The sequence below is a fragment of the Struthio camelus genome, chromosome 29 (assembly GCF_040807025.1).
Source record: "Struthio camelus isolate bStrCam1 chromosome 29, bStrCam1.hap1, whole genome shotgun sequence".
Lineage (NCBI taxonomy): Eukaryota > Metazoa > Chordata > Aves > Struthioniformes > Struthionidae > Struthio > Struthio camelus.
Genome location: NC_090970.1, coordinates 233,431 through 253,471, shown reverse-complemented (window position 1 = coordinate 253,471; position 20,041 = coordinate 233,431). Strand labels below are relative to the sequence as shown.

Below are 20,041 nucleotides of genomic sequence, written 5' to 3'. Positions count from 1 at the left end.
CCCGGGCCACCACCATCACCAGCAGGTCCACAGCTACCACCAGCACCACCGGGGCCACCACCAGCAGGTCCGGGGCCACCACTAGGGCCACCACCGAGGCCACCACCACCACCAGGGCCACCACCACCACCGGGGCCACCACCAGCAGGTCCAGAGCCACCACCACCACCGAGGCCACCACCACCACCAGCAGCTCCAGAACCACCACCAGCACCTCCACCACCACCAGGGCCACCACCAGCAGGTCCGGGGCCACCACCAGCACCACCACTGAGGCCACCACCACCACCGGGCCCACCACCAGCAGCTCCAGAGCCACCACCACCACCAGCAGCTCCAGAACCACCACCAGCACCACCACCAGCGCCACCACCACCACCGGGGCCACCACCAGCACCACCGCCGCCGCCACCAGCACCATGGGGGCCACCGCCAGCAGGTCCAAAGCCACCGCCGGGGCCGGCAGCGGGGCGCTGAGGCGGGCGGCGGGGGCGGCCGGGCGCCTGGGGGCGGCGGCGGCGGCGGCGCTGAGCCGGGGGGCGGCGGCGGCGCTGGCCTCGCCCCGCTTCGCCCGGGCCCACGCCCTGGCCCTGGCCGCCCTGGTGGCCCTGGCGCCCCTGCTGCGGGCCCGCGCCGACCCCCACAGCCTCCTGGCCCGGCCCCACAACCTGCTCGAGGCGTGAGTGGGGCTCTCGCCGGGCCGCGCCTGGGGCGGGGGGCGGGGGGGCCACGAGGGGCCCAGGCGGCCGGGGAAGGGGCACAGGCGTCTGGGGGAGGGGACCCAGGTGTCCGGGGAGGGGCCCAGGCGTCTGGGAAGGGCCCAGGTGTCCGGGAAAGGGAAGCATGCATCCAGGGGAGGGGGGCCCAGGCGTCCGGGTGCGGGGCCCAGGCGTCCGGGGAGGGGGCCCAGGCGTCCGGGAGAGGGACCCAGGCATCTGGGGAAGGGGCCCAGGCGTCCGGGGAGGGGCCCAGGCGTCCGGGGAGGGACCCAGGCATCCGGGGAAAGGGCCCAGGCATCTGGGGAAGGGACCCAGGTGTCCGGGGAGGGGGCCCAGGCGTCCGGGGAAGGGGCCCAGGTGTCCGGGGAAAGGGCCCAGGTGTCCGGGGAAGGGGCCCAGGTGTCCGGGGAGGGGCCCAGGTGTCCGGGGAAGGGGCCCGGGTGTCTGGGGAGGGGCCCAGGAGTCCGGGAAGGGGGCCCAGGTGTCCGGGGAGGGGCCCAGGCATCCGGGGAAGGGGCCCAGGCATCCGGGGAAGGGGCCCAGGTGTCCGGGGAAAGGGCCCAGGTGTCCGGGGAAGGGGCCCAGGTGTCTGGGGAGGGGCCCAGGTGTCCGGGGAGGGGCCCAGGCGTCCGGGGAAGGGGCCCGGGTGTCTGGGGAGGGGCCCAGGAGTCCGGGAAGGGGGCCCAGGCGTCCGGGGAGGGGCCCAGGCATCCGGGGAAGGGGCCCAGGCATCCGGGGAAGGGGCCCAGGTGTCCGGGGAGGGACCCAGGTGTCCGGGGGAGGGGCCCAGGCATCCGGGGAAGGGGCCCAGGCGTCCGGGGAAGGGGCCCAGGCATCCGGGGAGGGGCCCAGGCGTCCGGGAGGGGCCCAGGCGTCCGGGGAAGGGGCCCAGGCATCTGGGGAAGGAGCCCAGGTGTCCAGGGGAGGGGCCCAGGCGTCCGGGGAAGGGGCCCAGGCGTCCGGGGAGGGGCCCAGGCGTCCGGGGAAGGGGCCCAGGTGTCCGGGGGAGGGGCCCAGGCGTCCGGGGAGGGGCCCAGGCATCCGGGGAAGGGGCCCAGGTGTCCGGGGGAGGGGCCCAGGCGTCCGGGGAGGGGGCCCAGGTGCCCGGGGAGGGGCCCAGGTATCTGGGGAGGGGCCCAGGCATCCGGGTGAGGGGCCCAGGCGTCCGGGGAGGGGGCCCAGGCATCCGGGGAAGGGCCCAGGTGTCCGGGGGAGGGGCCCAGGTGTCCGGGGAGGGGCCCAGGCGTCCGGGAAGGGGCCCAGGTGTCCGGGAAGGGGCCCAGGCGTCTGGGGAAGGGGACCAGGTGTCCGGGGAGGGGCCCAGGCATCCGGGGAAGGGACCCAGGCATCCGGGGAAGGGGCCCAGGTGTCCGGGGAAAGGGCCCAGGTGTCCGGGGAAGGGGCCCAGGTGTCTGGGGAGGGGCCCAGGAGTCCGGGAAGGGGGCCCAGGCGTCTGGGGAGGGGCCCAGGCATCCGGGGAAGGGGCCCAGGTGTCCGGGGAAAGGGCCCAGGTGTCCGGGGAAGGGGCCCAGGTGTCTGGGGAGGGGCCCAGGTGTCCGGGGAGGGGCCCAGGCGTCCGGGGAAGGGGCCCGGGTGTCTGGGGAGGGGCCCAGGAGTCCGGGAAGGGGGCCCAGGCGTCCGGGGGAAGGGGCCCAGGCATCCGGGGAAGGGGCCCAGGTGTCCGGGGAAAGGGCCCAGGTGTCCGGGGAGGGGCCCAGGTGTCTGGGGAGGGGCCCAGGTGTCCGGGGAGGGGCCCAGGTGTCCGGGACAGGGGACCCAGGTGTCCGGGGAGGGGCCCAGGCATCCGGGAGAGGGGCCCAGCCGTCCGGGGGAGGGGCACAGGCATCTGGGGGAAGGGGCCCAGGTGTCCAGGGAGGGGCCCAGGCATCCGGGGAGGGGCCCAGGCGTCCGGGGAGTGGGCCCAGGCATCCGGGGAAGGGGCCCAGGTGTCCGGGGAAGGGGCCCAGGCATCCGGTGAAGGGACCCAGGTGTCCGGGGGAGGGACCCAGGTGTCCGGGGAGGGGGCCCAGGTGTCCGGGGGAGGGGCCCAGGCATCCGGGGAAGGGGCCCAGGTGTCCGGGGAGGGGCCCAGGCATCCGGGGAAGGGGCCCAAGCGTCCGGGGAAGGGACCCAGGCATCCGGGGAAGGGGCCCAGGCATCCGGGGGAGGGGCCCAGGCGTCCGGGGGAGGGGCCCAGGCGTCCGGGCGAGGGACCCAGGCGTCCGGGGAGGGGCCCAGGTGTCCGGGGAGGGACCCAGGCATCCGGGGAGGGGCCCAGGTGTCCGGGGAGGGACCCAGGCGTCCGGGGAAGGGACCCAGGCGTCCGGGAAAGGGAAGCATGCATCCAGGGGAGGGGGGCCCAGGCATCCGGCCCCCCCCCCCCCCACCATCTCCCCACTCCGACCCGCCATCTTCCCCCCCCCCCCCCCCGTCTCCCGCAGGCGCCTGGTGGCCTCGGCCGGCGGCTGGACGGCCCTGCTGGCCGGGGGGCTGCTGGTGGCCGCTTGGCCCCTGGCCCGGCCGGGGGGCGGCCGCCGAGGCGCCCTGCTGCGAGCCGGCGGCCGCTTGGCCGTGGCGGCCGGCCTGGCCCGCGCCGCCCCCCGCCTCTTCGCCGCCCTCGAAGCCGCCACCGGCCGCTGCCTGCCGGCCGCCCGCCGCCGCGGCCTCCCGCCGCCCCCGGCCCAGGCCGACCCCGGCGCCTGCCGGGCCGGCGGCCACCGCTGGGAGGGTCTCGCCGTCTCGCCCCAGGCCTTCGCCCTGGTGCACTGCGGCCTGGGCCTGGCCGAGGAGGCCGCCGCCTTGGGCCGCCTCTTGCACCCGCCGCCGGGGCCCAGGCGTCCGGCTGCCCGGGCCCCCGCCCCCTTTTGGGCTCCTCGTTTGCTGCTCCCTGTCCGCGAGCTTCCCCGAGGGCCCAGGCGTCCGGGCTTCGGCTCCTCGTCTCCGCTCCGCTGGGCCCAGGAGTTCGAGGGGCCCGGGCGTCCGGGTGCGATCTCGTCGTCCTGGCCCTGGGGGGCCCAGGAGTCCGAGGGGCCCGGGCGTCCGGGTGCGATCTCGTCGTCCTGGCCCTGGGGGGCCCAGGAGTCCGAGGGGCCCGGGCAGCTGTGGGGGGCCCAGGAGTCCGAGGGGCCCAGGCGTCCGGGCGTTCGGGGAACAGAGGCGGAGGAGGAGGAGGAAGGGCCCAGGCGTCCGGGCACGGCCCTCTGCCTCCTCTTCCTGCTCAACGTGGCGCTGCTGCTGCTGTGGCACGGGCTGCTGGCGGCCACGCTGGCCTACCGGCACGACTGGGCCTGCAACGCCGCCGGCGCCGGCCTGGGCTGGGCCGCCTGGGCCCTCACCTACCGCCTCTGGTACCGCTGCCCCTGCTCGCCCGGCCGCCCCGGCCTGGGCCTGCAGCCCCGCTGAGGGGCCCCGGCGTCCGGGAGGGGCCCCGGCGTCCGGGAAGGGCCCAGGCGTCCGGGCGACCCTACGCGCAACAAGGCGCGCCCGGGCATCTGGGTAGGACCTAGGCGTCCGGGAGGGGCCCAGGCGTCCGGGCGACCCAGGCAATGGGGTTACCCGTACATCTGGGAAGGGCCCAGGCGTCCGGGAGGGGCCCAGGCGTCCAGGCGACCCAGGCAATGGGGTTACCCGTACATCTGGGAAGGGCCCAGGCGTCCGGGAGGGGCCCAGGCGTCCGGGTGACCCAGGCAATGGGGTTACCCGTACATCTGGGAAGGGCCCAGGCGTCCGGGAGGGGCCCAGGCATCTGGGAAGGGCCCAGGCGTCCGGGAGGGGCCCAGGCGTCCGGGCGACCCAGGCAATGGGGTTACCCGTACATCTGGGAAGGGCCCAGGCGTCCGGGAGGGGCCCAGGCGTCCGGGCGACCCAGGCAATGGGGTTACCCGTACATCTGGGAAGGGCCCAGGCGTCCGGGAGGGGCCCAGGCGTCCGGGTGACCCAGGCAATGGGGTTACCCGTACATCTGGGAAGGGCCCAGGCGTCCGGGAGGGGCCCAGGCGTCCGGGTGACCCAGGCAATGGGGTTACCCGTACATCTGGGTAGGACCTAGGCGTCCGGGAGGGGCCCAGGCGTCCGGGCGACCCAGGCAATGGGGTTACCCGTACATCTGGGAAGGGCCCAGGCGTCCGGGAGGGGCCCAGGCGTCCGGGCGACCCAGGCAATGGGGTTACCCGTACATCTGGGAAGGGCCCAGGCATCCGGGAGGGGCCCAGGCGTCCGGGTGACCCAGGCAATGGGGTTACCCGTACATCTGGGAAGGGCCCAGGCGTCCAGGAGGGGCCCAGGCGTCCGGGCGACCCAGGCAATGGGGTTACCCGTACATCTAGGAAGGGCCCAGGCGTCCGGGAGGGGCCCAGGCGTCCGGGTGACCCAGGCAATGGGGTTACCCGTACATCTGGGTAGGACCTAGGCGTCCGGGAGGGGCCCAGGCGTCCGGGCGACCCAGGCAATGGGGTTACCCGTACATCTGGGAAGGGCCCAGGCGTCCGGGAGGGGCCCAGGCGTCCGGGTGACCCAGGCAATGGGGTTACCCGTACATCTAGGAAGGGCCCAGGCGTCCGGGAAGGGCCCAGGCGTCCGGGCGACCCAGGCAATGGGGTTACCTGTACATCTGGGAAGGGCCCAGGCGTCCGGGAGGGGCCCAGGCGTCCGGGAAGGGCCCAGGCGTCCGGGCGACCCTACGCGCAACAAGGCGCGCCCGGGCATCTGGGTAGGACCTAGGCGTCCGGGAGGGGCCCAGGCGTCCGGGCGACCCAGGCAATGGGGTTACCCGTACATCTGGGAAGGGCCCAGGCGTCCCGGAGGGGCCCAGGCGTCCGGGCGACCCAGGCAGTGGGGTTACCCGTACATCTGGGAAGGGCCCAGGCGTCCGGGAGGGGCCCAGGCGTCCGGGTGACCCAGGCAATGGGGTTACCCGTACATCTGGGAAGGGCCCAGGCGTCCGGGAGGGGCCCAGGCGTCCGGGTGACCCAGGCAATGGGGTTACCCGTACATCTGGGAAGGGCCCAGGCGTCCGGGAGGGGCCCCGGTGTCCGGGAGGGGTGGGAGGGTGTCCTGGGAAGCCCCGAAAGCCCAGGGCAGCCACGTTTCCCGGAGGGGCCCAGGCGTCCGGGAGGGCGTCCCAGGACTCCCCCAAAACCCCGGCCATGCCCCGGCAAGGGCCCAGGCGTCCGGGCGAGCCGATCTCAGCGATGGCCCCCCCTGCCCCCCCGCCAGGCCCCTTGGCGGGGACGGGGGGGCCCAGGCGTCCGGGTGAGGTGGGGGCCCAGGCGTCCGGCTTGGGGTGGGGGGATGGGACTGCCCCCCCCCCCGCTACCTGGACCGGGAACCCCGGGAATAAAACGTGTTGTTTTGGGGTGGTTTCGGGTAATTTTTTTCCCCTTTTTTTTTTTTCCGGGGGGGCCCAGGCGTCCGGGGGGGGCGGGGCGCACTGGCCCCGCCCCCCCCCCCCACGCGGGGAACCCCCGAGCTTTCGCTTTCGCTCTCGCTGCTGCCCCCATGGCTGCACCGCAGGTCCGGGGGGGGGCCCAGGCGTCCGGGCCGGGGGGGGGCCCAGGCGTCCGGGGCATGTCCGGGCAGCTCGGCTTGGGGAGGGAAGGAGGGGGCCCAGGCGTCCGGGAGCGGGGCCGGGGTTGGGGGGGGGGAGGGGAGCGGAGAGGGAGCAGGTGTCCGAACGGGGAGGGGCCCAGGCGTCCGGGGAAGGGGAGGGGAAGAGAGAGGCTGCAGAGGGGCGGGGCAGGGGCCCAGGCGTCCGGGCTTGAGGGGGTCGTAGGGGCCCAGGTGTCCGGGGTGTGGGGTGGTGGGGCCCAGGCGTCCGGGTGGCGAGTTGCAGTGGGGCCCAGGCGTCCGGGTGGCGGGACCCAGGCATCTGGGTGGTGGGGCGGATGTGGGGCCCAGGCGTCCGGGGTGCGGGTTGTGGTGGGGCCCAGGCGTCCGGGGTGCAGGGTGGGTGTGGGGCCCAAGTGTCTGGGTGGCGGGTTGCAGTGGGGCCCAGGCGTCCGGGCAGTGGGTTGCAGTGGGGCCCAGGCGTCCGGGCAGCGGGACCCAGGCATCTGGGCGGTGGGGCGGATGTGGGGCCCAGGCGTCCGGGGTGTAGTGGATGTGGGGCCCAGGCATCTGGGCAGCGGGGTGGATGTGGGGCCCGGGTGTCCAGGCAGTGGGGTGTGTGCAGGGCCCAGGCGTCCGGGTGGCAGGTTGCAGTGGGGCCCAGGCGTCCGGGCGGTGCAGGGTCCGGGCGGAGGGGCGGGTTGTGGCAGGGCCCAGGCGTCCGGGTGGCGGGGTGTGTGCAGGGCCCAGACGTCTGGGGTGCAGGGTGGGCGTGGGGCCCAGGCGTCCGGGTGGTGGGGCCCAGGTGTCCGGGGTGGTGCATGGCGAGTGCAGGGACCAGGTGTCTGGGTAGTGGGGCCCAGGCGTCCGGGGGGTGGGTTGCGGCAGGGCCCAGGCGTCCGGGTGGCGGGTTGTGGTTGGGCCCAGGCGTCCGGGGTGCAGGGCGAGTTGTTGTGGGGCTCAGGTGTCCGGGGTGACAGGGCCCAGGTGTCCGGGTTGCAGGGTGGGTAGTGGCGGGGCCCAGGCATCTAGGGTGCAGGATGGGTAGCAGTGGGGCCCAGGTGTCCGGGGAAGGAGCCCAGGTGTCCGGGGAGGGGCCCAGGTGTCCGGGGAGGGGCCCAGGCGTCCGGGAAGGGGCCCAGGAGTCCAGGGGAAGGAGCCCAGGTGTCCGGGGAAGGGACCCAGGCGTCCGGGGAGGGGGCCCAGGTGTCCGGGGAAGGGGCCCAGGTGTCTGGGAGGGGGCCCAGGTGTCTGGGGAGGGGCCCAGGCGTCCGGGGAAGGAGCCCAGGTGTCCGGGGAGGGGCCCAGGTGTCCGGGGAGGGGGCCCAGGTGTCCGGGGAGGGGGTCCAGGTGTCCGGGGAAGGGGCCCAGGTGTCCAGGGAAGGGACTCAGGTGTCTGGGGAAGGGGCCCAGGCGTCCGGGAAGGGGCCCAGGTGTCCGGGGAGGGGCCCAGGTGTCCGGGGAAGGGGCCCAGGCGTCCGGGGAGGGGCCCAGGCGTCCGGGGAAGGGGCCCAGGCGTCCGGGGAGGGGGCCCAGATGTCTGGGGAGGGGCCCAGGCGTCCAGGGAAGGGACCCAGGTGTCCAGGGAAGGGGCCCAGGTGTCCGGGTGCGGGGCCCAGGCGTCCGGGGAAGGGGCCCAGGTGTCCGGGGAGGGGGCCCAGGTGTCCGGGGATGGGCCCAGGCGTCCGGGGAGGGGACCCAGGTGTCCGGAGAAGGGGCCCAGGTGTCCGGGGAAGGAGCCCAGGTGTCCGGGGAAGGGGCCCAGGCGTCCGGGGATGGGCCCAGGTGTCTGGGGAGGGACCCAGGTGTCCGGGGAGGGGCCCAGGCGTCTGGGGAAGGGGCCCAGGTGTCCGGGGAAGGGGCCCAGGCGTCCGGGGAGGGGGCCCAGGTGTCCGGGGAGGGACCCAGGTGTCCGGGGAGGGGCCCAGGCGCGCGGGCGCGGGGCCCAGGCGTCCGGGGAAGGGGCCCAGGTGTCCAGGGAAGGGGCCCAGGTGTCTGGGGAGGGACCCAGGTGTCCGGGGAGGGGCCCAGGCGCGCGGGCGCGGGGCCCAGGCGTCCGGGCGCGGGCCCAGGCGTCCGGGCAGAGCCGCGGTGCCGGCAGGAGGAGGCCCTGCGCGCCCGGCTGGCGGCCCAGGTGCAGGCGCTGTTGGGCGCCGGGTTCCCGGCCAAGGTGGCCGAGCTGCAGGCGCTGCTGGAGGTGCCGGGGGGCGGGGCCTGTGGGGCGGGGGCGGGGCCTGTGGGGCGGGGGGTGGGATCTATGGGGCCGGGGGCGGGATCTATGGAGCTGGGGGGGGGTCTGTGGGGCTGGGGGCGGGGCCTGTGGGGCCGGGGGTGGGATCTATGGGGCAGGGGGCGGGATCTATGGGGCAGGGGGCGGGGTCTGTGGGGCCGGGGGTGGGATCTATGGGGCCGGGGGCGGGATCTATGGGGCAGGGGGCGGGGTCTGTGGGGCTGGGGGGGGTCTGTGGGGCTGGGGGGGGTCTGTGGGGCGGGGGACGGGGTCTTTGGGGCTGGGGCTGGGATCTATGGGGGCCCCATGGGGCAGCAGAGGGTCTTTGGGGTCGCTATGGGGCAGAGGAGGGGCCCTATGGGGCTCAGGAAGGTCTACGGGGTCTCTATGGGGCTTCTATGGGGCAGCAGAGGGTCTTTAGGGTCCCTATGGGGCAGGGGAGGGGCTCTATGGGGCACAGGAAGGTCTATGGGGTCTCTATGGGGCAGGGGAGGGTCAATGGGGTCTCCATGGGGCAGAAGAGGGTCTCCAGGAGGTTTCTATGGGGCAGAAGAAGGTCCATGAGGTCCCTATGGGGCAGGGGAGGCTCTATGGGGTCCCTATGGGGCAGGGGAGGGTCTCTATGGGGCAGAGGAGGGTTTCTATGGGGTCTCCGTGGGGCAGAAGAAGGTCTCCAGCGGGTCTCTATGGGGCAGAAGAAGCTCCATGAGGTCCCTATGGGGCTTCTATGGGGCAGCAGAGAGTTTCTATGGGGCAGGGGAGGCTCTATGGGGCAGAGGAGGGTCTAGGGGGGTCTCTATGGGGCAGAAGAAGCTCCGTGAGGTCCCTATGGGGCAGGACCAACCCCCTCGTCCCCCCCCAGGACCCGGCCTTCGCCGTGGGGCCGGAGGAGCTGCGCTCGGAGCTGGACATCCCCCTGCCGGAGCCGGGCCAGGTGGGGGGCTGCCCCATGGCGCCGTGGGGCCGGGACCCCCCCGGACCCCCCCCGTAGCGCCGTGGGGCCGGGACCCCCCCCCGAGCTGCCCCATAGCGCCGTGGGGCCGGGACCCCCCCCGAGCTGCCCCATAGCGCCGTGGGGCCGGGACCCCCCCCGGACCCCCCCCATGGTGCCGTGGGGCCGGGACCCCCCCCGGACCCCCCCCATGGCGCCGTGGGGCCGGGACCCCCCCCGAGCTGCCCCATGGCGCCGTGGGGCCGGGACCCCCCCCGGACCCCCCCCATGGCGCCGTGGGGCCGGGACCCCCCCCGAGCCACCCCATAGCGCCGTGGGGCCGGGACCCCCCCCGGACCCCCCCCATAGCGCCGTGGGGCCAGGACCCCCCCCTCACCCCCCCCCCGTTTTGCCCCATAGAAGAAGAAGGAGAAGAAGGAGGAAGAGGAGGAGGGTGAGTTTTGGGGCAAAAAAGGGGGATTTTGGGGGCAGAGGGGTTTTTGGGGTGAAAAAGGGGGATTTTGGGGGTGGGGGGTTTTCGGGGTGAAAAAGGGGCTTTTGGGGGACGGGGGTTTGGGGGCAAAAAAGGGGGATTTTTTTTTTTTGGGGGGGGGACGAGGGTTTTTGGGGTGGAAAATGGGGATTTTGGGGGTGGAGGATTTTGGGGTGGAAAATGGGGATTTTGGGGGTGGAGGATTTTGGGGTGGAAAATGGGGATTTTGGGGGTGGAAGAGGGTTTTGGGGCAAAAAAGGGGGATTTTGGGGTAATTCTGGGGGTTTTGGGGTATGGGGGTGGGATTTGGGGGTGATTTTGGGGCTTTTTGGGTGTGGGGGGCTGGATTTTGGGGCAATTTGGGGGGTTTTGGGGTGCAGCAGGTGGGATTTTGGGGTAATTTGGGGCATTTTTGGATGCGGGGGTGGGATTTTGGGGTCATTCTGGGGCTTTTTGGGTACTGTGGGTTGATTTTGGGGTAATTTTGGGGCTTTTTGGGTGCAGCGGGAGGTTTTGGGGGTAATTTAGGGGTTTTTGGGTGCGGGGGGCTGGATTTTGGGGCAATTTTGGGGTGCAGCGGGTGGGATTTTGGGGTACTTTGGGGCGTTTTTGGATGCAGGGGGTGAATTTTGGGTCATTCCGGGGGGTTTTGGGTGCAGCGGGGGGGTTTGGGGCCGTTTTGGGGGTTTTTGGGTGCAGGGGGTTGGATTTTGGGGCAATTTGGGGGGGTTTTGGGTGTGATGGGTGGTTTTGGGGGCCGTATGGGGGGGTTTTGGGTGCGGGGGGTGAGATTTTGGGGTAAATTTGGGCGTTTTGGCTGCAGGGGGTTGATTTTGGGGCAATTCTGGGGGTTTTGGGGTGCAGAGGATTGAACTTGGGGTAATTTGGGGGGGTTTTGGGTGCAGAGGGTGGTATTTTGGGGCAATTCTGTGGGTTTTGGGGTGCAGGGGGTTGATTTCGGGGCCATATGGGGTTTTTTGGTGTATGGTGGGTGGGATTTTGGGGTAAACTTGGGCGTTTTGGGTGCAGGGGGTTGATTTTGGGGTCAGTTTGGGGGGTTTGGGGTGCAGAGGGTGGTATTTTGGGGCAATTCTGGGGGTTTTGGGGTGCAGGGGGTTGATTTTGGGGTAATTTGGGGGGGTTTTGGGGTGTGGTGGGTGGGATTTTGGGGTAAGTTTGGGCATTTTGGGTGGAGAGGATTGATTTTGGGGTAATTTGGGGGGTTTTGGGGTGCAGAGGGTGGTATTTTGGGGCAATTCTGGGGGTTTTGGGGTGCAGGGGGTTGATTTTGGGGTAATTTGGGGGGGTTTTGGGGTGTGGTGGGTGGGATTTTGGGGTAAGTTTGGGCATTTTGGGTGGAGAGGATTGATTTTGGGGTAATTTGGGGGGTTTTGGGGTGCAGAGGGTGGTATTTTGGGGCAATTCTGGGGGTTTTGGGGTGCAGGGGGTTGATTTTGGGGTAATTTGGGGGGGTTTTGGGGTGTGGTGGGTGGGATTTTGGGGTAAGTTTGGGCATTTTGGGTGGAGAGGATTGATTTTGGGGTAATTTGGGGGGTTTTGGGGTGCAGAGGGTGGGATTTTGGGGCAATTCTGGGGGTTTTGGGGTGCAGGGGGTTGATTTTGGGGCAATTCTGGGGGTTTTGGGGTGCGGGGGGTGGGATTTTGGGGTAAATTTGGGCGTTTTGGGGTGCAGGGGGTTGATTTCGGGGCCATATGGGGTTTTTTGGTGTGTGGCGGGTGGGATTTTGGGGTAAACTTGGGCGTTTTGGGTGCAGGGGGTTGATTTTGGGGTCAGTTTGGGGGGTTTGGGGTGCAGAGGGTGGTATTTTGGGGTAATTCTGGGGGTTTTGGGGTGCAGGGGGTTGATTTTGGGGTAATTTGGGGGGTTTTTGGGGTGTGGTGGGTGGGATTTTGGGGTAAACTTGGGCGTTTTGGGTGCAGAGGATTGATTTTGGGGTAATTTGGGGGGGTTTGGGGTGCAGAGGGTGGTATTTCGGGGCAATTCTGGGGGTTTTGGGGTGCAGAGGATTGATTTTGGGGTAATTTGGGGGGTTTGGGGGTGCAGAGGGTGGTATTTTGGGGCAATTCCGGGGGTTTTGGGGTGCAGAGGATTGATTTTGGGGTAATTTGGTGGGTTTGGGGGTGCAGAGGGTGGTATTTTGGGGCAATTCTGGGGGTTTTGGGGTGCAGGGGGTTGATTTTGGGGTAATTTGGGGGGGTTTGGGGGTGCAGAGGGTGGTATTTTGGGGCAATTCTGGGGGTTTGGGGGTGCAGGGGGTTGATTTTGGGGTAATTTGGGGGGTTTGGGGGTGCAGAGGGTGGTATTTTGGGGCAATTCTGGGGGTTTGGGGGTGCAGGGGGTGGATTTGGGGGCCACATGGGGGGTTGTGGGGTGCGGCGGGGGGGATCCTGGGGTGATCCGGGGCGCAGGGGCGGCGGGGGGGTAACGGGGTGCTCGCCCAGGCCCCCCCTGCGGCCCGCTGGCCCCCAACGCGGCGGTGCTGGGGCTGCTGCGCCGGATGCGGCCCCTGGTGCAGGCGGCCCGCGAGCACCTGGCCCAGGTGAGGGGGCGGCGCCCGCCCGCGCACACGCGTGTGCGAGCGGTGCCGCGCGTGCACGAGCGCCTCCCGGGGGGCGTGCACGCCCACGCGTGTGCAAACAGCCCCGTGCATGCATCCTGCATCATGTGCATGCACACGCGTGTGCAAACAGCCCCGTGCATGCACGCACGAGCGCGTCCCATGACACATGCGCGCCCACGCGTGTGCAAACACCCCCGTGCATGCATCCTGCGGCACGTGCACGCCCACGCGTGTGCAAACACCCCCGTGCATGCATCCTGCATCATGTGCATGCACACGCGTGTGCAAACACCCCCGTGCATGCACGCACGAGCGCGTCCCATGACACGTGCACGCCCACGCGTGTGCAAACAGCCCCGTGCATGCATCCTGCAGCACGTGCACGCCCACGCGTGTGCAAACACCCCCGTGCACGCACGCACGAGCGCGTCCCGGGGCGCGTGCACGCCCACGCGTGTGCAAACAGCCCCGGGCACGCGGCCCGGGCGCGCACACGCGTGTGCAAGCGGCGCCGTGGCCTCCCCCCCCCCCCCCCGGGCAGGTCTCGGCCTGGCTGCAGCTGCAGGTGCCGCGCATCGAGGACGGCGACAACTTCGGGGTGGCCGTGCAGGTGAGGGGGCGCCGGACCCCCCCCGGGACCCCCTGGGACCCCCCCCGGGACCCCTCTGACCCCCCCGCCCCCCCCCCCCGCAGGAGAAGGTCTTCGAGCTCTTCACCGCCGCCCGCACCAAACTCGACGGCTTCCAGGGCCGCCCGGCCAAGTGAGCGCCCGGACGCCTGGGCCCCTCGCGGCGGGGCGGGGGGGGGGGTCCCGGACACCTGGGCCCCTCTGGGAATGGTGGGGGGGGTCCCGGACGCCTGGGCCCCTCTGCTGGGGTGGGGGGTGCACCCGGACGCCTGGGCCCCTCTGGAAATGGTGGGGTGCACCCGGACGCCTGGGCCCCTCTGGGGGTGTTGGGGTGGTCCCGGACGCCTGGGCCCCTCTGGGAATGGCGGGGGGGGTCCCGGACGCCTGGGCCCCTCTGGGGGTGTTGGGGAGCACCCGGACGCCTGGGCCCCTCTGCTGGGGTGGGGGGTGCACCCGGACGCCTGGGCCCCTCTGGGAATGGGGGGGTGCACCCGGACGCCTGGGCCCCTCTGGGGGTGTTGGGGTGGTCCCGGATGCCTGGGCCCCTCTGGGAATGGTGGGGAGCACCCGGACGCCTGGGCCCCTCTGGGGGTGTTGGGGTGGTCCCGGACGCCTGGGCCCCGCTGGAAATGGTGGGGTGCACCCGGACGCCTGGGCCCCTCTGGGGGTGTTGGGGTGGTCCCGGATGCCTGGGCCCCTCTGGGAATGGTGGGGTGCACCCGGACGCCTGGGCCCCTCTGGGGGTGTTGGGGTGCACCCGGACGCCTGGGCCCCTCTGGGGGTGTTGGGGTGGTCCCGGATGCCTGGGCCCCTCTGGGAATGGTGGGGTGCACCCGGACGCCTGGGCCCCTCTGGGGGTGTTGGGGAGCACCCGGACGCCTGGGCCCCTCTGGGGGTGTTGGGGTGCACCCGGACGCCTGGGCCCCTCTGGGGGTGTTGGGGTGGTCCCGGATGCCTGGGCCCCTCTGGGAATGGTGGGGTGCACCCGGACGCCTGGGCCCCTCTGGGGGTGTTGGGGAGCACCCGGACGCCTGGGCCCCTCTGGGAATGGTGGGGGGAGCACCCGGACGCCTGGGCCCCTCTGGGGGTGTTGGGGTGGTCCCGGACGCCTGGGCCCCTCTGGGAATGGGGGGGTGCACCCGGACGCCTGGGCCCCTCTGGGGGTGTTGGGGTGGTCCCGGACGCCTGGGCCCCTCTGGGAATGGGGGGGTGCACCCGGACACCTGGGCCCCTCTGGGGGTGTTGGGGAGCACCCGGACGCCTGGGCCCCTCAGCTGGGGTGGGGGGAGTGCACCCGGACGCCTGGGCCCCCTGGGAGCCCCTGGACGCCTGGGCCCCTGTTTGGGGGTGGGGGGGGAACACCCGGACGCCTGGGCCCCTCTGGGAATGGTGGGGGTTCCCGGACACCTGGGCCCCTCTGGGGGGTGGGAGGAGCACCCGGACGCCTGGGCCCCCAGGGCCCCCCCCCAACTGACCCCTTATTGCCCCCCCCGCAGGTACCTGTTGGAGCGGGGTGACGCCGTGGCCAAGGCGGCCAAGAACCCCCACGTGGTGAGTGGGGGGGCCCGGACGCCTGGGCCCCTCGGGGGGAGGTCATCCCCGGACGCCTGGGCCCCTTAGACCGACCCGGACGCCTGGGCCCCCTTGGGGGGAGGTCGTCCCCGGACGCCTGGGCCCCTTAGACCGACCCGGACGCCTGGGCCCCCTTGAGGGGAGGTCGTGCCCGGACGCCTGGACCCTTAGACCGACCCGGACACCTGGGCCCCCTGGAGGGGAGGTCATCCCCGGATGCCTGGGCCCCTTAGACCGACCCGGACGCCTGGGCCCCCTTGGGGGGAGGTCGTGCCCGGACGCCTGGGCCCCTTAGACCAACCCGGACGCCTGGGCCCACTTGAGGGGAGGTCATCCACGGACGCCTGGGCCCCTTAGACCAACCCGGACGCCTGGGCCCCTTCCGGGACTGGCCCGGACGCCTGGGCCCCCTTGGGGGGAGGTCATGCCCGGACGCCTGGGTCCTTTGGAGCGACCCGGACACCTGGGCCCCTTCCGGGACTGGCCCGGACGCCTGGGCCCCCTTGAGGGGAGGTCATGCCCGGACGCCTGGGCCCCTTAGACCGACCCGGACACCTGGGCCCCTTCCGGGACTGGCCCGGACGCCTGGGCCCCCTTGAGGGGAGGTCGTCCCCGGACGCCTGGGCCCCTTAGACCGACCCGGACGCCTGGGCCCCTCGGGGGGAGGTCATCCCCGGACACCTGGGCCCCTTAGACCGACCCGGACACCTGGGCCCCTTCCGGGACTGGCCCGGATGCCTGGGCCCCCTTGAGGGGAGGTCGTGCCCGGACGCCTGGGCCCCTTAGACCGACCCGGATGCCTGGGGCCCCTTGAGGGGAGGTCATGCCCGGACGCCTGGGCCCCCTTGGGGGGAGGTCATCCCCGGACGCCTGGGCCCCTTAGACCGACCCGGACATCTGGGCCCCTTCCGGGACTGGCCCGGACGCCTGGGCCCCCTTGAGGGGAGGTCGTGCCCGGACGCCTGGGCCCCTTAGACCGACCCGGACACCTGGGCCCCCTTGAGGGGAGGTCGTGCCCGGACGCCTGGGCCCCTTAGACTGACCCGGACACCTGGGCCCCCTTGGGGGGAGGTTGTCCCCGGACGCCTGGGCCCCTTAGACCGACCCGGACGCCTGGGCCCCCTTGAGGGGAGGTCATGCCCGGACACCTGGGCCCCTTAGACTGACCCGGACACCTGGGCCCCCTTGGGGGGAGGTTGTCCCCGGACGCCTGGGCCCCTTAGACCGACCCGGACACCTGGGCCCCCTTGGGGGGAGGTCATCCCCGGACGCCTGGGCCCCTTAGACCGACCCGGACGCCTGGGCCCCCTTGAGGGGAGGTCATGCCCGGACACCTGGGCCCCTTAGACCGACCCGGACACCTGGGCCCCTCGGGGGGAGGTCATCCCCGGACACCTGGGCCCCTTAGACCGACCCGGACACCTGGGCCCCTTCCAGGACTGGCCCGGATGCCTGGGCCCCCTTGAGGGGAGGTCGTGCCCGGACGCCTGGGCCCCTTAGACCGACCCGGACGCCTGGGCCCCCTTGAGGGGAGGTCATGCCCGGACGCCTGGGCCCCCTTGAGGGGAGGTCATCCCCGGACGCCTGGGCCCCTTAGACCAACCCGGACACCTGGGCCCCTTCCGAGACTGGCCCGGACGCCTGGGCCCCCTTGAGGGGAGGTCATGCCCGGACACCTGGGCCCCTTAGACTGACCCGGACGCCTGGGCCCCCTTGAGGGGAGGTCATGCCCGGACACCTGGGCCCCTTAGACCGACCCGGACGCCTGGGCCCCCTTGAGGGGAGGTCGTGCCCGGACGCCTGGGCCCCTTAGACCGACCCGGACACCTGGGCCCCTTCCGGGACTGGCCCGGACGCCTGGGCCCCCTTGAGGGGAGGTCATGCCCGGACGCCTGGGCCCCTTAGACCGACCCGGACACCTGGGCCCCTTCAGGGACTGGCCCGGACGCCTGGGCCCCCTTGAGGGGAGGTCGTGCCCGGACGCCTGGGCCCCTTAGACCGACCCGGATGCCTGGGCCCCCTTGAGGGGAGGTCGTCCCCGGACGCCTGGGCCCCTTAGACCGACCCGGACACCTGGGCCCCTTCCGGGACTGGCCCGGACGCCTGGGCCCCCTTGAGGGGAGGTCATGCCCGGACGCCTGGGTCCTTTGGAGCGACCCGGACACCTGGGCCCCTTCCGGGACTGGCCCGGATGCCTGGGCTCCCTTGAGGGGAGGTCGTGCCCGGACGCCTGGGCCCCTTAGACCGACCCGGACGCCTGGGCCCCTCGGGGGGAGGTCATCCCCGGACACCTGGGCCCCTTAGACCGACCCGGACACCTGGGCCCCTTCCGGGACTGGCCCGGATGCCTGGGCCCCCTTGAGGGGAGGTCGTGCCCGGATGCCTGGGCCCCTTAGACCGACCCGGATGCCTGGGCCCCCTTGAGGGGAGGTCGTCCCCGGACGCCTGGACCCTTAGACCGACCCGGACACCTGGGCCCCCTTGAGGGGAGGTCATCCCCGGACGCCTGGGCCCCTTAGACCGACCCGGACGCCTGGGCCCCTTCCGGGACTGGCCCGGATGCCTGGGCCCCCTTGAGGGGAGGTCGTGCCCGGACGCCTGGGCCCCTTAGACCGACCCGGATGCCTGGGCCCCCTTGAGGGGAGGTCGTGCCCGGACGCCTGGGCCCCTTAGACCGACCCGGACACCTGGGCCCCCTTGAGGGGAGGTCATCCCCGGACGCCTGGGCCCCTTAGACCGACCCGGACACCTGGGCCCCCTTGAGGGGAGGTCATCCCCGGACGCCTGGGCCCCTTAGACCGACCCGGACACCTGGGCCCCCTTGGGGGGAGGTCGTGCCCGGACGCCTGGGCCCCTTAGACCAACCCGGACGCCTGGGCCCACTTGAGGGGAGGTCGTGCCCGGACGCCTGGGCCCCTTAGACCGACCCGGACACCTGGGCCCCTTCCGGGACTGGCCCGGACGCCTGGGCCCCCTTGAGGGGAGGTCATGCCCGGACGCCTGGGCCCCTTAGACCGACCCGGACGCCTGGGCCCCCCTCCGGCAGCTGGACTACCGGGAGCTGGTGCACGCGCTGGACGAGGCCGAGTTCGGGGAGCTGCGGCTGACGGCGGCGGAGCTGCGCGACCTCTACGTGAGTGGGCGGCGCCCGGACGCCTGGGCCCACCCCCCCCCCACACACCCCTCCCCCCTCCCCCGCTCCTTGCTCCGCCCCCCCCCCCGTCGTCATCGCCGCGTCATGGTCGCCGGCCAGGCCGTCCTGCACGACGTCGTCCTCAAGAACATGGAGAAGATCCGCAAGCCCCGGGGCGACGCCAAGGCCATGATCTACTGAGCAGGAAGCCCCGCCCCCTCTCGGGAGGCGGGACTTCCGGTCCCCGGCCACTTCCGGTCACGAGGAGGCGGGACTTCCGGTTTCCAGCCCCTTTCTGGGGCGGGACTTCCGGTTTCCGGCCTCCTTGGGGGCGGGACTTCCTGTCCCTGGCCACTTCCGGTCCCGAGGAGGCGGGACTTCCGGTTTCCCGCCTCATTGGGGGCGGGACTTCCGGTTTCCGGCCTGACTCGCAACCCCGCCCCCCCGCCGCATCCCCATTGGTCGATTCAGTTCATTAGAAATAAAGAGCGCCTTAAGGACCCGCCCCCTGCTGTCTTGCTCTCGGCCAATAGGAGAGCGGCGCCTGGGGTCGATGGGCCAATGGGGTGGAGAGGAAAGGGTTTGGGGGGCCCAGGCGTCCGGGAGGGGCCCAGGCGTCCGGGTCATGGATCCCCATTGCACCCACTGTTCTCCCCCGCAGCAGGGGGCCCAGGCGTGCGGGAGGGGCCCAGGCGTCCGGGTCATGGAGCCCCATTGCACCCACTGTTCTCCCCCGCAGCAGGGGGCCCAGGCGTGCGGGAGGGGCCCAGGCGTCCGGGTCATGGAGCCCCATTGCACCCACTGCTCCTCCCCACCAGGGGGCCCAGGCGTCCGGGAGGGGCCCAGGCGTCCGGGTCATGGAGCCCCATTGCACCCACTGTTCTCCCCCGCAGCAAGGGGCCCAGGCGTCCGGGAGGGGCCCAGGCGTCCGGGTCATGGAGCCCCATTGCACCCACTGTTCTCCCCCGCAGCAGGGGGCCCAGGCGTGCGGGAGGGGCCCAGGCGTCCGGGTCATGGAGCCCCATTGCACCCACTGTTCTCCCCCGCAGCAGGGGGCCCAGGCGTCCGGGAGGGGCCCAGGCGTCCGGGTCATGGAGCCCCATTGCACCCACTGTTCTCCCCCGCAGCAGGGGGCCCAGGCGTCCGGGAGGGGCCCAGGCGTCCGGGTCATGGAGCCCCATTGCACACACTGTTCTCCCCCACCAGGGGGCCCAGGTGTCCGGGAGGGGCCCAGGCGTCCGGGTCATGGAGCCCCATTGCACCCACTGTTCTCCCCCGCAGCAGGGGGCCCAGGCGTCCGGGAGGGGCCCAGGCGTCCGGGTCATGGAGCCCCATTGCACCCACTGTTCTCCCCCGCAGCAGGGGGCCCAGGCGTCCGGGAGGGGCCCAGGCGTCCGGGTCATGGAGCCCCATTGCACCCACTGTTCTCCCCCGCAGCAGGGGGCCCAGGCGTCCAGGAGGGGCCCAGGCGTCCGGGTCATGGAGCCCCATTGCACCCACTGCTCCTCCCCCGCAGCAGGGGGCCCAGGCGTGCGGGAGGGGCCCAGGCGTCCGGGTCATGGAGCCCCGTTGCACCCACTGTTCTCCCCCGCAGCAGGGGGCCCAGGCGTCCGGGAGGGGCCCAGGCGTCCGGGTCTGGAGAGCCCCATTGCACCCACTGTTCTCCCCCGCAGCAGGGGGCCCAGGCGTCCGGGAGGGGCCCAGGCGTCCGGGTCATGGAGCCCCATTGCACCCACTGCTCCTCCCCCGCAGCAGGGGGCCCAGGCGTCCGGGAGGGGCCCAGGCGTCCGGGTCATGGAGCCCCATTGCACCCACTGTTCTCCCCCGCAGCAGGGGGCCCAGGCGTGCGGGAGGGGCCCAGGCGTCCGGGTCATGGAGCCCCATTGCACCCACTGTTCTCCCCCGCAGCAGGGGGCCCAGGCGTCCGGGAGGGGCCCAGGCGTCCGGGTCATGGAGCCCCATTGCACCCACTGTTCTCCCCCGCAGCAGGGGGCCCAGGCGTCCGGGAGGGGCCCAGGCGTCCGGGTCATGGAGCCCCATTGCACCCACTGCTCCCCCCCACCAGGGGGCCCAGGTGTCCGGGAGGGGCCCAGGCGTCCGGGTCATGGAGCCCCATTGCACCCACTGCTCCTCCCCACCAGGGGGCCCAGGCGTCCGGGAGGGGCCCAGGCGTCCGGGTCATGGAGCCCCATTGCACCCACTGTTCTCC

General features: G+C 72.6%; 1 protein-coding gene and 1 long non-coding RNA gene across 2 annotated transcripts; both read left to right on the top strand.

Annotated features, from left to right (window-relative positions):
- Positions 1-6,150: 6,150 nt before the first annotated feature.
- PSME1 (proteasome activator subunit 1) lies at positions 6,151-18,332 on the top strand. The gene is made up of 10 exons (XM_068921702.1): positions 6,151-6,230; positions 8,365-8,460; positions 9,356-9,427; positions 9,845-9,878; positions 12,381-12,478; positions 13,041-13,109; positions 13,193-13,260; positions 14,624-14,678; positions 17,746-17,832; positions 17,953-18,332. The coding sequence occupies exons 1-10, from the start codon at positions 6,216-6,218 to the stop codon at positions 18,031-18,033; spliced, it is 675 nt and encodes a 224-aa protein (XP_068777803.1). The 5' UTR covers positions 6,151-6,215; the 3' UTR covers positions 18,034-18,332.
- LOC138062698 (uncharacterized) lies at positions 6,407-8,345 on the top strand. The gene is made up of 3 exons (XR_011136584.1): positions 6,407-6,765; positions 6,830-7,365; positions 8,316-8,345. It is a non-coding gene; the product is annotated as an uncharacterized lncRNA (long non-coding RNA).
- Positions 18,333-20,041: the final 1,709 nt, after the last annotated feature.